We start from the raw sequence: 13,482 nt of genomic DNA, 5'->3' as shown, positions 1-13,482 counted from the left end.
ATTCTCCAAGGGCCTGCAGGAATCTCTTTCAAATTAAAAGTTGCAGAGATAGTGCCAATCCACATTGGTAGATGAAATTCCTCACTATGATCTTCTTTTACCAATGAAATTACAACTCCAATTTAAAAGAATTCTTTGTAAATAGCATTATGCTCCACCATGGGGTCTCTCAGAGGTGCCTACAAATCTGATGTTTTAAACACCTTCAGCAGTTGAATTGAACTTTTCTAAGTTTTCCCTTTTACACTATCAATCAATCAAAAACATCAAGTACCCACTATTTAGCAAGAACTGTGCTGAGTGCTAGGGATCCAAAAAGAGACAAAATAGCCCCTGCCCTCAAGGACTTCACATTCTCTGCTAACTGTTCCCTGTGTTTAACATCCTTCACGCTTTGAATTTACTTCCTTCCAATTTTTACCTTTTGGAATTCCTAGTTTCTTTGAAATGCAGCTCAGATTCTACTTAAGGAAAATTTCCTGAAACTTCAGTGTTCTCACCACTCAAATTACTTTGAATTTATTCTGTGTGTGTGTGTGTGTGTGTGTGTGTGTATACACATACATATATATACGTATATATGTGTGTGTTAGATCTTCTCTACTCCCACTCTCAGCCCATCATCAAGTTCTGATCAGCAATTATAAATACACTTTGATTGATTGTTCAGTCTCATTTGTACCACACTTCTTATTTTGGTCATGATCAGTGATGTTTCTTTGTGTAAGGAATGAACATGAAGTAGTCTTTATAGTAATACTGTTTTAGTTATAGGAGATGACAATCTACCTTCTTTAGAATCATTTTTGTTGGTTGGTGTTGGTGTAACTTGACAATACATGGCAGTAATATGTGCTTATCGTGTTACTTTATGATTCCCTGTGGTGATAAAAATAGTGAACATGTTTGAATAAAAGACATGAATAAAAGACTTCTGAGGAAGACATGAAGTAGCAGTTTTGACACATATAGTTACTGTTTAGAACATTTGATTTTCTCAGGTTCATGGATAGTTACCTTTATATAACGGAATTCTTCCATCCTTTCCTCCTTCCTTCCCCAAAGTGTAGGGGTGGCCATGGAACATGAAACAAGAGTAAAATGATGTCTCATTCTATGTGTATTTTTTGGCTCAGTTGCAAAACCTTGACAATGCTTTTTTTCTGTATCAAACTGGGTCAGAATGATAGCTTTTATCTTAGAACATGTGTCAGCATGAAGTTCAGCGTAGGATAACATGAATGGCAATAAGTGTCCATCCTCGTTGACTTGTCTGTTTTGTTTTCCTCAGAAGCACCTTGTGCCACGCCACTCATCTGCAGCTTTGGAAGGCCAGTTGATCTTGACAAGGATGATTACCAGAAGGTGGTCTGCAACAATGAGCATTGCCCTTACAGCACCTGGATGCATCTTCAATGTTTTTATGAGTGGGAAAGCAGTATCCTGGTCCAGTTTAACTGCATTGGCCGAGCCCGGAGTTGGAATGAAAAGCAGTGTCGCCAGAACATGTGGACCAAGAAAGGCTATGACCTGGCCTTTCGTTTCTGCTCTTGCCGCTGTGGACAAGGTCATTTGAAGAAGGATACGGATTGGTACCAGGTGAAGCGAATGCAAGATGAAAAAAAGAAGAAGTCAATGTCAGAGAAGAGCACAGGGAGGCCCATGACAGAAACTGGGGAAGAGATAAAAAAGTGCAGGCCTCTTAACAAGGCCCAGAAAGGACTGAGTCATGACCTTCCACGGCGACATTCTATGGACAGACAGAACTCCCAGGAGAAAGGGGTCAATGCAGGGGGCTATGGAGTACGTTCCCCTTGTGGCTCTCCTGGCCAGTCTCCTCCTACAGGGTATTCCATTCTCTCTCCAGCACATTTCAGTGGACCCCGCTCTTCAAGATACCTCGGGGAATTTTTGAAAAATGCCATTCACTTGGAGCCTCACAAAAAAAATATGACTGGAGGGAGCATGTTTCGAAATGCTCACTTTGACTATGGAGCAACTGGCTTGCCAGCACACAGGGGTGGACATTTTGATGCGCCAGTGCAATTTCTGAGGAGGCTTGATCTCTCAGAGCTCCTGGCTCACATTCCCAGGCACAAGTTGAACACTTTCCATGTAAGGATGGAAGATGATGCTCAAGTAGGCCAAGGGGAGGATCTACGGAAATTCATTCTTGCCGCCCTCAGTGCCAGCCACAGAAATGTTGTAAACTGTGCTCTTTGCCACCGGGCCCTCCCAGTATTTGAACAGTTCCCCCTAGTGGATGGAACCTTGTTCTTAAGCCCATCAAGACATGATGAAATTGAATATGATGTTCCCTGTCACCTTCAAGGTATAGGTGTTAGTTCGCCTTACCTGCTTTCCCCTTTTTAAAGCCCAGGAATTTGTTTTCGTGTTTCATTTTAGCTAAATGTTGCTGTGGTGTTTCTACTCAGATACTGGATAACATTTGGACATTTGTTATTTCAGCTTTACCTAATGATATTTTTAAAACTTGATGTCATTCTTCCCAGCACAGGGATATTTTTTTAGTAGAGAAGGTCATTTTGTATTTGTGTTTTCCAGTGAAGAGAGCTTTCCTTCAAGGCTGCTGGTGTGTAGCAATTCCCTTTTGATCATGTGAGATTTCAAAGAATGAATTGAATGGCTTACTCTGCAGCTTGCAGGAAATAAGCTGGTGTTGCAATTTTTTTTTCTGTTGATGTCCTTGGAATGCTATACAAAATAGGTTACTTTAAACTCTTCATTCCATATTATGATATCAAGATTGAGGAAGATGAAGGTTGGAAAGTCTTGAAGAGATTTTACATCTGGTAAAGTAGTTTTAAAGATGCCATAGGGAGTAGGGATAGCAAATTTGATTTAGGACTATTAAAGACTATTGAGAAAATGGTTTAAGAGAAGCTCCTTTTGACTGTATGTAATCTGCAAGGACTTTGTGTTTATCCTAGCCCTCCAGAGAAAAATCAAAGGAACTCCCTGTATTTGAGGAACCTGCCATTTCAAATAAAACATAAAGATAGGTTGAATTAAGGCCTAGAGAAAAAAAAAAACTCATTGAGAATAGGGTCAACCTCTATCCTTTCTGGTTAAACCCAGACTTTTTATTCAAATAAATATTTATTGAGCGCATATTATTTACTAGGTACTGTAATAATGCCAACCTCTCCACTCAAGGAGAGAAAAATATATTTGAGGAGAGCAGATACATATATTTGTGGTACCATGGAAAGGGCATTGGATTTACAGTCAGAAACTCAATTTGATCTGTAGTGTGTGACTTTGGGCTTAATTATCTGGGGTTTGATTTTTGCATTTGTTAAATGAAGAGCTTGAATAAGGTGACCCTCAGGTTCTTTCTGGATCTAAATCTGTGATGATACGCTCCTATATTCTAAGAAATAAAGAAATAATGATAAGATAGAGAAATACCAAATAAGCAATATAGACATATTCAGAGGAGGTAGATTTTTTTGACTTGGAGGTAATCAAGGAAGGTATTTTCTGAGAGGTATGATTTGAATTGAACTTTTGATTGGGAGGTAGGATTTTGGGTAGGAAAATTGATAGATTGAGAAATGGGAACAAAAGTACAGATGTGGAAAAATTCAGTGTATTTTAGGGAAGCCTGAGATATTTGGCTTGAAGTAGACAGTTTACAGAGAAGCATTTATCTTAGAAAGATAGGTTGGGACCAATTTATGGAAGTCTTAAATGCCAAGATAAGGATTAGAATTTTATCCTGCAGGTGTTGAGGCACCACTGAAAGGAATGCTCTTATGAAGGTGGTATTTTAGGCAGGTTAATCCAGTAGCACTGTACAAAATGACTTGGTGGAAAGGACAGAGAATGGAAGCAGATAGGAAGTTAGTGAATTAATCCAGGTGCAGTTTGATTAAGATGTAAATTAGGGTGTAGAAAAGGAAGGATAAGTGTCAGAAACATTTTGAAAGAAGAAACTATTGAATTTAACTGGCAGGGGACAAAAGTAAAGGAGTCAGATTTCAAGATTTCTAGCCTAGGATACAGAGAGAAATAAGTCCACAAGCATTTATTAAGCACTTACAGTGTGCCAGGCACTATCCTAAGTGCTAGAGATAAAAAGAAAGCCAATAAAACAGTCCTTGCTTTCAAGGACCTCACAGTCTACTGGGGGAAACAGTATGCCATCAATTATGTCCAAATAAGATAGAAGCAGGAAAAGCTGGAAATAAGAGAGGGAATGCATTATGATTAAGGAGTACTTGGAAAAAGTTTCCTATAGAAGGTGAGGCTTTAGCTTAGACTTGAAAACAAAAAAAAACAGCAGATGGAGATGAGAAAAGAGACTTCTAATTATGGGGTGCAGTCACTGAAAATGCCTGGAGTCAGTAAATGAGAATGTTTATGCAAGAAACAGCAAGAAAGTCACTGTTCAACTATATCATAAGTAAGTAGAGAGGAGGAGATATAAGACTAGCAAGGTAGGAAGGGGCCACGTTTTAAAGGACTTTAAAAGTTTAACAGAGGAGTTTGTATTTGATCACAAGAATTTATTAAATGGGGAGATATGATTAGACTTGTATTTTAGGAGGTTCAGTTTGACAGCTGAGTGGAAGACAAACTAGAGAAAGGAAATATTTGAGTCAGGGTGTTCATCCAGTAGGTTATCAGAATAATTCAGGCATGAAGTAATGACGAGATTGACTTGACTAGCGTGGTGGCAGAATATAAAATGAAGAGAATATATATAAGAGAAATCATGGAAGTTTAAGTGATAGAACTTAAGTGGCAACTGATTTTGCTATTCAGAAAGAAATAGGAGGGTAAGGAAAATAGGGGTAATATTGGAAGAAAATCTGCTCAGTTTGAGATGTTGAATGGGTTACCCAAGGATTGATCAGTATTGGTAGCTAGTCAGAAAAAAAATGACTCAAACTCAGAAGATACTAGAAGTAAATATGTGGCAATCGTATATATCAGGTTGGTGGGTAAAGTTATCAAGGTATATGAGTTCTCTAAGATGGTTATTGAATTTAAGAGAGGAAAATATAGAACTTTGGGGTGGGGACACAGATTCAGAGAGGCAATTGGACCATTCAGCAGATTTAATTAAATGTTAAGTGTCTGCTTCTTTGTAGACTTAACCTTTTCAAGACCTGTTTGTGAAAAATTGTAGTTATTAGTGTGCCTGACAAGGGCATTAAAGTAAATTAGCTTATTATGATAAAATTGTTCAAACATCAGAGTGTTATGATTGATGTTCACAAATTCGTCAGTGGCAAAAGTGTTGACATTTTTTGGGAGGATAGACTCTAACTTTTATGAAATTCCAATTCTAGGATGCTAAAGTAAATCCTTCCATTGAAGTTATAACACAAAATAGATAGACTTGTTTTAAGCTCCATTGTTTTCAGAACATTCATTGATTTTGCTTTGTTGAAATTTTCTTCTTTTCCTTTCCTCGCATTTTTCTCTCCCCTCTACCCCCAATTCAACTCCCATCTATTTCTTGACTTTGAGAAAATGTTCTTTATTTTTTGGAATCTGATAAGATTTCCCCAATGAGGAACTCCTTTATTTCTTCCAGAAAGGAACATTTATTCTTTTTCCAACTCTTTGGACTTTTTCCCCTTAAAAACCTTAATCTTTTTTTGTGTCATAGACTCCTTGGGCAATCTTGGTAAACCCCATAGCCCTTCTCAAAGTTATGTATTTTAAATGCAGAAAATAAAATTCATAGATCATCAAAGGAAACCAGTTTTATTGAAAAAGTTGCTAAAACTTTTTTTTTTTTTTTTTAAATACAAGCTCATGAACCCCCAATGGAGCCTGCCAGGTTTTTTTGCACTTGGAATACTAACTGTAGTTTCTAGAAATTTGAAACACTTTTGAATACTTATTTTGCTCAGAGTATGTTACAACCTGGCTGCGAATTTGGAGGCTTATTCCAAAGTATCTAAATAGCTCCAAAATAGTCACAGATTAATAGAAAGTCTGTTGTCTTCTGACACAACCCTCCCTTGTCTTCAGAGCTTAACATGCTATTGACCATCAGGAATTTAGGGTCAAGCTACTATTAATAACAATAACTTGCATTTACAAAAGAGTGTCAAGATTTGCAAAGCTCTTTATATCTTATCACATTCAGTCCTGATGACAATCTTTGGAGAAAGGTATTATTATTATTGCCATTTTACAGATCTGAAAACCGAGGGAAATTAATAGAAATGAAGATGAGGAAGCTGAGAAAAATAAGTGGTTTGCCCAGGGTCAAATGTTTGAGGCAGGATTGAGACTTAATTTCACCAATCTTCAGGTCTAGTGCTTTTACAACTATGCTTTTTAGCTGAAAGGTGTGCTTCATGATATAACTTCCTCTCTGTTGCCCCTGGATTATATGTACTTGGAATGCTCATGGTCATTCATGATCAGGAGCAAAGAGAAAAGACTTGGGGCTCAATAGTATCCCTTTATGTACAAGAGGGAAGAAGCAAAGCTAGGGGCTACTGTCACACACTCTTCCCTATATCCTCCAAGTCTTTCTGGTTAGGATGGGGTTGTGTCTCAAAATTCTGAAGTTTGCATCACTGGAGTGACCGACATCCTTTTAGCTCCTTTAGCATTTTCCTTGTCAGCTAACCCTTCATTTTACCTTATCTCTCTGGATGAGACTTCAGGTGAGCAATCTCTATTATCTAGAACATTAGAGAACTCCTAGATTATCGGAAAATTCTAGACTCCCTTAAATAGCAAATTCTAATCCAGTAGCTCTCCCTAGTGCTTCAATAAAGAGTTGCTCTTTGTAATGTTCACTTAAGAGGACTGGGCAGTTTTGCCTCAACAAATCTAGCATTCTCTTATCCAAAGTAGGATGGTGACTTCATTTAATAAGTAGAATGTGTGTGCTATAAATAAGAATAAAGGTTGTAATGGTAAAGAAAAAGGTAGGTTTTTTGACCCTAGTACATAAAAATAAGTTTATTACTTCAAAGGGAGAAAAGACATGGAAATGTAAAGATGATTTTGATTCCAAATTAAATATAGGATGTTTGGAACTTTGTTACAGTGATATATATATATATATATATATATATATATATTTTTTTTTTTTTTAATTTTTTTTACCATGAGTTGGGGAAGGAGAGAACAGTTTACACAGCAAAGATAGCTGTACAGATAGATATCTTTATGGGGAATTCTGTTCATTTTCAAAATTATTTATTCCACAGAATAGTCTCCCTGGATTCTTCTTATTCTGTGACATATCTATGAAATTCTTTTTCTTATGATAACAGTTGAAATGAATGAAAAACCTGAGTCTTGGATAGTTGGGATAGTTAATAATCAATTTATTAATTAGGCTAGCTGATAAGACATTGATAGTCAATGTTCTAAGGTAACCAAAGACCAAATCATGGAGATCCCAGAATGCTTAAATACTTTTGGAAAAGTTGATGCTCCAGCTAGGTGAAAATAAACCGACTGGTGAACAACTAATGAGGGAGTAGACATATTAATGAGAAGGGGCTAAAAGTCTTCAGCTTTTCTTGCTTGAATGTGACTTGATCATGAGACTGAGCTAACTCCTGCAATTGGATAAAAGAGTCTGTTTCTACCCAGACCATTTTGGTTGGTTTTCTCCTTCATAAACTGGGTTATGCTAGACCCGAATAGGTTTTTAATATAATAGAAAAAGTAATCTCTTCTCACATTGCTGGTTAAATATTAATCAACAAAATAAATTTGTAGTACAGTCATTGTAGTTGATGGAGATTGTTCCGGCTTCTTAGATAAATGAGGTTTGAGAAAGATCCATAACTGAAACTTTTCTTTAAATATGTGTGAGTATGTGTATGTATGCATTATATATGTGTAGTTACTTGATTTTGAGGTGCATTTAGAAAGTAGAGCCGTAAGAAATCAGGCACATACCTTATTAGTCAGACTTATTGAGATTGTAGAATATCAGAACTGAAAGAGAATTTAAAGATTTCTAGTCTTTTCAGATTGAGAAATAAAAGCCCAGAAGGTAAAATAACTTTGTCCAAAATCATTCAAGTAGATTAACTAGAGCTATGATTTAAATTTAGGTTCTCTGACTCTAAATGCTTTATCTTTTCACTGTTATTAACTAACCTTTCAAAAACTATAGCAAATCAAAGTGTCTTTCTGTATGTAGATAGTGAAAATAGAATTTGTCCTATTGTTGTCTTCTTTTTTTCTTTTTTTATTGGTGGTGATGGGTCGTTGCCTTCTTAAAAAATAAATTCCTAAGTATGCCCCTTAAAAACCAAAATATATCTTAGTCTTTCATTCATTCATTTTATTTATTTAAAGAAAGTTACATTGGCCTGGGATAGCTTCTCTGCTAGTGATTGAAAATTCATTGGAGAAATGGTCAGCTAATTAAGAAGGAACTAGAATTAATGTCAGACCATAAACATCTTCAAGGATCTTTTTTCTTCCTCATTTCACAATGATTCAAATGTTTTCTCTTTTTTAACTCTTGTCTCTGAAGGAGTGACCAAAGCAAACTCTCTATGAACCTTTTCCAACAGATGGTTCCCACTGTCATCCCTACTTTTGCTCTTATGTTTGGTCTCTTATGTCCTGCCTCCTTTCTTGCAAAAATGTCCATGTTGCCATTACATCCTTTAATAAAACCTTCTCAGAGCAGCTAGAAGGCATAGTGGATACAGCACTGGTCCTAGAATCCAGATGATATATGGCTTCAGACACATAGCACTTCCTAGCTGTGTGATTCTGGGCAAGTAACTTTAATCCCAGTTACTTGGGGGAAAACAGACAAATAAACAAAAAAATACCCTTTCTCTTAATCTTGCTGTTCTTGCTATTATTCCATTTCTTAATGAAACTCCTTGAGAAAGCCATTTATTCTGGATGCCTCCTTTTCTTATTCTTTTTAAAATCCTCTGTAATTTGGCTTCCAACCTCATCATTTTAATTGAAATTACTCTCTCCAAAGTTATCAGGGATCCCTTAATTGCCAAATCTAATGTATTTTTCCTCATTCCTCATAATTCTTGACTTCTGTGTAGCATTTGCCATTGTTGATCATCCTTTCTTCCTGGATATTCTTCTCTATACATTTTCCTCTTATCTGTCTTATCACTTTCATTCTCTTCCAATTCTTCTTGAGTGGCCCACCTACTAACAATACCCCCAAGTCTCTTTGCTAGATTCTTTTCTCACTTACTCCACATATCCTGTCTCAAGCTAGAGCTTACCATTTCTGCCTTTACAACTCTTGTATGCATCACCTTTTTTCTGCTCATAGAGTCACACCCTAATTTAGTTTTTTATCACTATTGAAATAGCCTTCTAGTTGGTCTCAACTCTTTTTTCTGCTTCAGTTTCTTTTTCCACTCATCTTTCAAAGTGATTTTGCTAAAGCCACAGCATGTACATATTACTTACTCTCCCTCCCCCTCCTCATCCTGTTTAGTCAGTGTCAGTGGCTATCCATTATTTCCAGCACAAAAATAAGGTCTTTTTTTTAAAAGAATCTGATATTTAAAGCCTTCACAGGTTCTCTTTACATTCCTTTCTTTACAGTCTCTTCACTTACTTCCCCCCATTTATTCTATGCTCTTGCTACATTGACCTATTTGTTCATTATATTTTGATACTCCATCTCCCATCTCAGTTTTTAAAAAGTGGTTGTTCTATAGTCCTGGAATACTTTCCCTCATCATCAAGAGATTTTTCTTGATATTTCTACCAGGTTCTCCTACTGCCTTACCTCTGAGATCCCCTTAATGGGCTCTGTCTTGTATGTACCTAATTTATGCCTCATATATCAGAATATATGTTCTTAATAAATGCTTTTTGATTGATTGATTGATCTTTCTCAGATTTTTTAATATAGGCACATGAGATATTGCAGCCTTGCCATTTATCACACTGCTTGTGCTAAGCAATTCAGCACCAAGCCAAATAGGTCTTGGAGCATGGTTCTCTAATACTAATTACTCGGAAGATGTTGTCCTGTATTGCAGGTGACAGTGTAATAGCCAAGTTTTTAGGTTATTTTAGCATGTGAAGAAACCAGTTCCTTGAAAGTAAGACCTTAATAAGAACTACCTGTTTCCCCCCCCCCCCCCCAATTCATACATGTATCACAGGTACATTTTTCTCTTCTTATTGATATGGGTCTTGACAGTACATATAGACTACATGCATTGATTGAAATATAGAAAGTTCCATTAAAATCAAGGTTATTTATTACCATGTAGATTTGTTCATTTATGTAGAGGGCTGTATTCATCAAAGAGAGTCTAATGAATAGTTGGAAGACAAATGAATGGTTGAAATTTATAATTGAAGAAAGTATGTAGAAGAAAAAATTAATATTTACAGTGAAAAAAGCATGAGCCTTAATTTCCTCATCTGTAAATGTGAGAGGATGGTTCCAGATGGGTTCTAAGGTATCTTATAGTTCTAAATCTATAAGCCTAATTTTCAGCACCCAGAAATTAAAATATATTGGAAACTTAATAAATGCTTGTTGATGAATCCTTGAAAATTGTATCAGGAAACATAGAAAGGAAGTATGCAGAAAGGGGTTGTGTTGAGTGCACTACAACTTTTGGGGCTCTAACCTTGTATTTTGACAGACTACAAAAGCATGTGTTGGTCTTTTTTACCATAGTACTTTTCATTGTAGGGCAACACCTAACTCATTGATGAAGAGGAAAGTCTTAGACTTTATTAATGATATTTACTATGAGTTTTTTATTAGGATAGTGATATAATTGTGAAAAACGTCCTCCAAACTCCAAAGCACTACATGAAAACTCTGCAAAAAAATAGGTACTATTGGTTTTATTATCTCCATCTGACAGATGAACAAACAGGCTCAGGGAAGTCAAGGGACTAACTGTGGTTATATAACTGCTTGAACCAGTGAATCCAAGGTTTGGGGTTTGTTCTTTTATATGATCAATATAATTTTCTTCAGAGAAAGTGAGTAGTTCCAAACTGAAGTCATTGATCCTAACTATCTATCTCAGAAATGCCTGTTTTCAAAAGATATGGATAGCTTAGCGTAATCCATTATTACTATTGAGAAAACCAACCTAACTTTGTGTACTAGTTCAAAGCGTGTGGTCTGTTGATAGGGATGTCAACTCGCCATCTAGTACCAAGATGGTATCTTTGGATCACATGATGTACCTAATGTATTTTGATTTTATATTTACCTGAAACCATAAAGACTAACTTTTAAAAATCTGTCTCATAGCTGGTTGGTGAACAGAGGAGAATATCTTATCATTCTGTAAAAGAAAAAAAAAATCTTTATTTAGAATATCAATTCCTTCAGGATTGCTTTTTATTTACAGGGAGGCTTATGCATCTGTATGCCGTGTGTGTAGACTGCTTAGAAGGGGTTCATAAAATAATCTGCATCAAGTGTAAATCTCGATGGGATGGAAGCTGGCATCAGCTGGGCACCATGTATACCTACGACATTTTGGCAGCCTCTCCATGTTGTCAGGTTGGTATCGCTCTTCAACAGAATAACAAGTTGTGTCAATTTTCTGTTTCTTGTCTCAGTTCTGTGGGGCTCTGTGGCATTACTGTATTCACTGTGAATCTTTTCAGTTTCTACTATTTGTGGAGGTGGGAGGCATATGAAGAAGTAGCTTCAATAGCTTGCAAGATGGTGCTTCCACATTCTCCAAGTGACAAGGAAGTTCATACTAATCATTCCAGTTTCTGATGCCAGTAGTGAATCCTTCAATCCACTGGCATCCAAAGAAGAAGAAAAGATTAAAATGAAAGAATAAATTTAGGTAATTCACAAAAACTTTTGATTGGAATTTTTAGAAATATCTTGAGTAATTTCTAATGCTTAAAAAATAACAATTGCTATTTAATTGGCAGTCTTCAAATAATTGCCATTAATGGGAACAAGAAAGCAGTGGGTGTTTTCTTAAATGAGAAGTAACTTTTCATCAAAGTAGCTTTGCCTAACTTTTTATTGATTATCACATCCTATTCTTCTAAGGAATAAAATGATTTTGAAAAGAAAATGCCTTTATTGATAATTTTTTATTAGAATATAGACTTCTCTATCTGTGGGAGTTCCAGATTGGCAGGATCTTTGGTTTTTATCTGAAGTTCAGAGGTTTGTTTGGAAGAAACATGACAGATAATCTCCTTTTCCAGATGAACTTTAACCATAAGATAAATAGTCTAAGCAATCTGAGGTAATAATTCTATTGAGCTTTCCCTAGGAAGCCACAATAACCTTAAGAGTCAGGAGACTATAAGAAAATCTGGAAATGTTGTGGAGAGCTTAATTTCTCTACTACTAGTTATAACTAATTAATCAGCTTTAAACTATTCCAAGTAGATGAGCATATTAAAAATCTCAAAGGAATTAGATGTTGCAGCCTTTCAGTAATCAAAAAAATGTACTTAGTATTTTTAATTAAATTTAAATTAAATTAAATTAAATTTAATAATATAGTATCCCATTCCTGGAATACATTCCCATTTTTCCTCCCCTTTTTGGAATCTCTTGTTTCCTGAAAAACTCAGCTCAGGTGACACAAGGCCTATCCTGAATAAAATTTACTTTTCCTCTATTTCATATAAACTTATTTATGTATTGACTTCTCTCAGAAGATGGGAGTCTCTTGAGGCCTGGAATTATTTCATTTTTGTCTTTATATCTTCAAGACCTAGCAGCATATTTGACTCTTTATTCAAGAAATTTTTTGATGTAATTGGTTTTTATGTTTTATTTTTTTAAAACTGTGTGTGTTATATTTTTATAGTTTTATATGCACTTCTCTCACAACAATTCTCTGTTAGTTGAGAAAGTGAGGAATCACTATCTCATTTTAGAGGTGAAACTAAAGTTTAAAGAAATTAAAGGATGCAGGGAATCAAAAAAAGAACAATAAATATGTAGTTAAACAACAAAAGTTTCAAATTCCATTGTTGTCATCTACTATCCGTATGACCTTGGACAAGTAAGAGTTAAGAGACTGGGTTTGAGGCCTATGCCAACTGCTTGAAAGCTAGAACATTCATTTAAACTCTGTTATTCACTGGATAACAGTTTTATAAAGGAACCTTAGAGGTTTGCTTGTCCAGTTCAGGCTTGTTACTTCCCTAGAGTTATACAACATGGGGCCCTGGAATATGAACCGAAGTATTCCAACTCCATTTACTCTCTAATTTATGACATTACTAGACCTCTTCTCATAAATTTGTGGTGAAATTCAAATGATAATCATATGTTAAAATACTTTGTAAATTGAAAAAAGCTGTACAAATGACTGGCATTACTATTATTATTATTATATCTTAATTAATGCTGCTGCTTTTGAATTGAGACAGATAAAGGAAGTGAAGATTTGTTTGTATCCTTTAAAAATTTTTTTAAAAAATCATTTATCCTGCTTATAAGATTTTGGAGTTGGGAGAAATCTTAGATTCCATCTAGTCTAACCCTTTCATTTTATA

At 35.6% G+C, this 13,482-nt stretch overlaps 1 protein-coding gene across 4 annotated transcripts in view; it reads left to right on the top strand.

Moving 5' to 3' along the window:
• Positions 1–13,482, top strand: part of HECA (hdc homolog, cell cycle regulator) — a 50,208-nt gene that overhangs the window by 29,716 nt on the left and 7,010 nt on the right. For 2 of the 4 annotated variants that reach the window (XR_004233601.1, XM_031964192.1), the window contains exons 2-3: positions 1,292–2,332; positions 11,346–11,500. Coding sequence is in view for 2 of the 4 variants with exons in the window: in XM_031964192.1 (XP_031820052.1) it covers positions 1,292–2,332; positions 11,346–11,500 (1,196 nt within the window). In the remaining 2 variants the exon portion in view is untranslated. Of the gene's footprint in view, positions 1–1,291; positions 2,333–11,345; positions 11,501–11,607; positions 13,478–13,482 lie in introns of those variants that run through there. The other 2 variants (XR_004233600.1, XM_031964193.1) reach the window with 2 other exon arrangements.

The sequence above is a fragment of the Sarcophilus harrisii genome, chromosome 4, assembly GCF_902635505.1.
Source record: "Sarcophilus harrisii chromosome 4, mSarHar1.11, whole genome shotgun sequence".
Classification (NCBI taxonomy): domain Eukaryota; kingdom Metazoa; phylum Chordata; class Mammalia; order Dasyuromorphia; family Dasyuridae; genus Sarcophilus; species Sarcophilus harrisii.
This window is presented reverse-complemented; position numbering and strand designations above follow the sequence as displayed.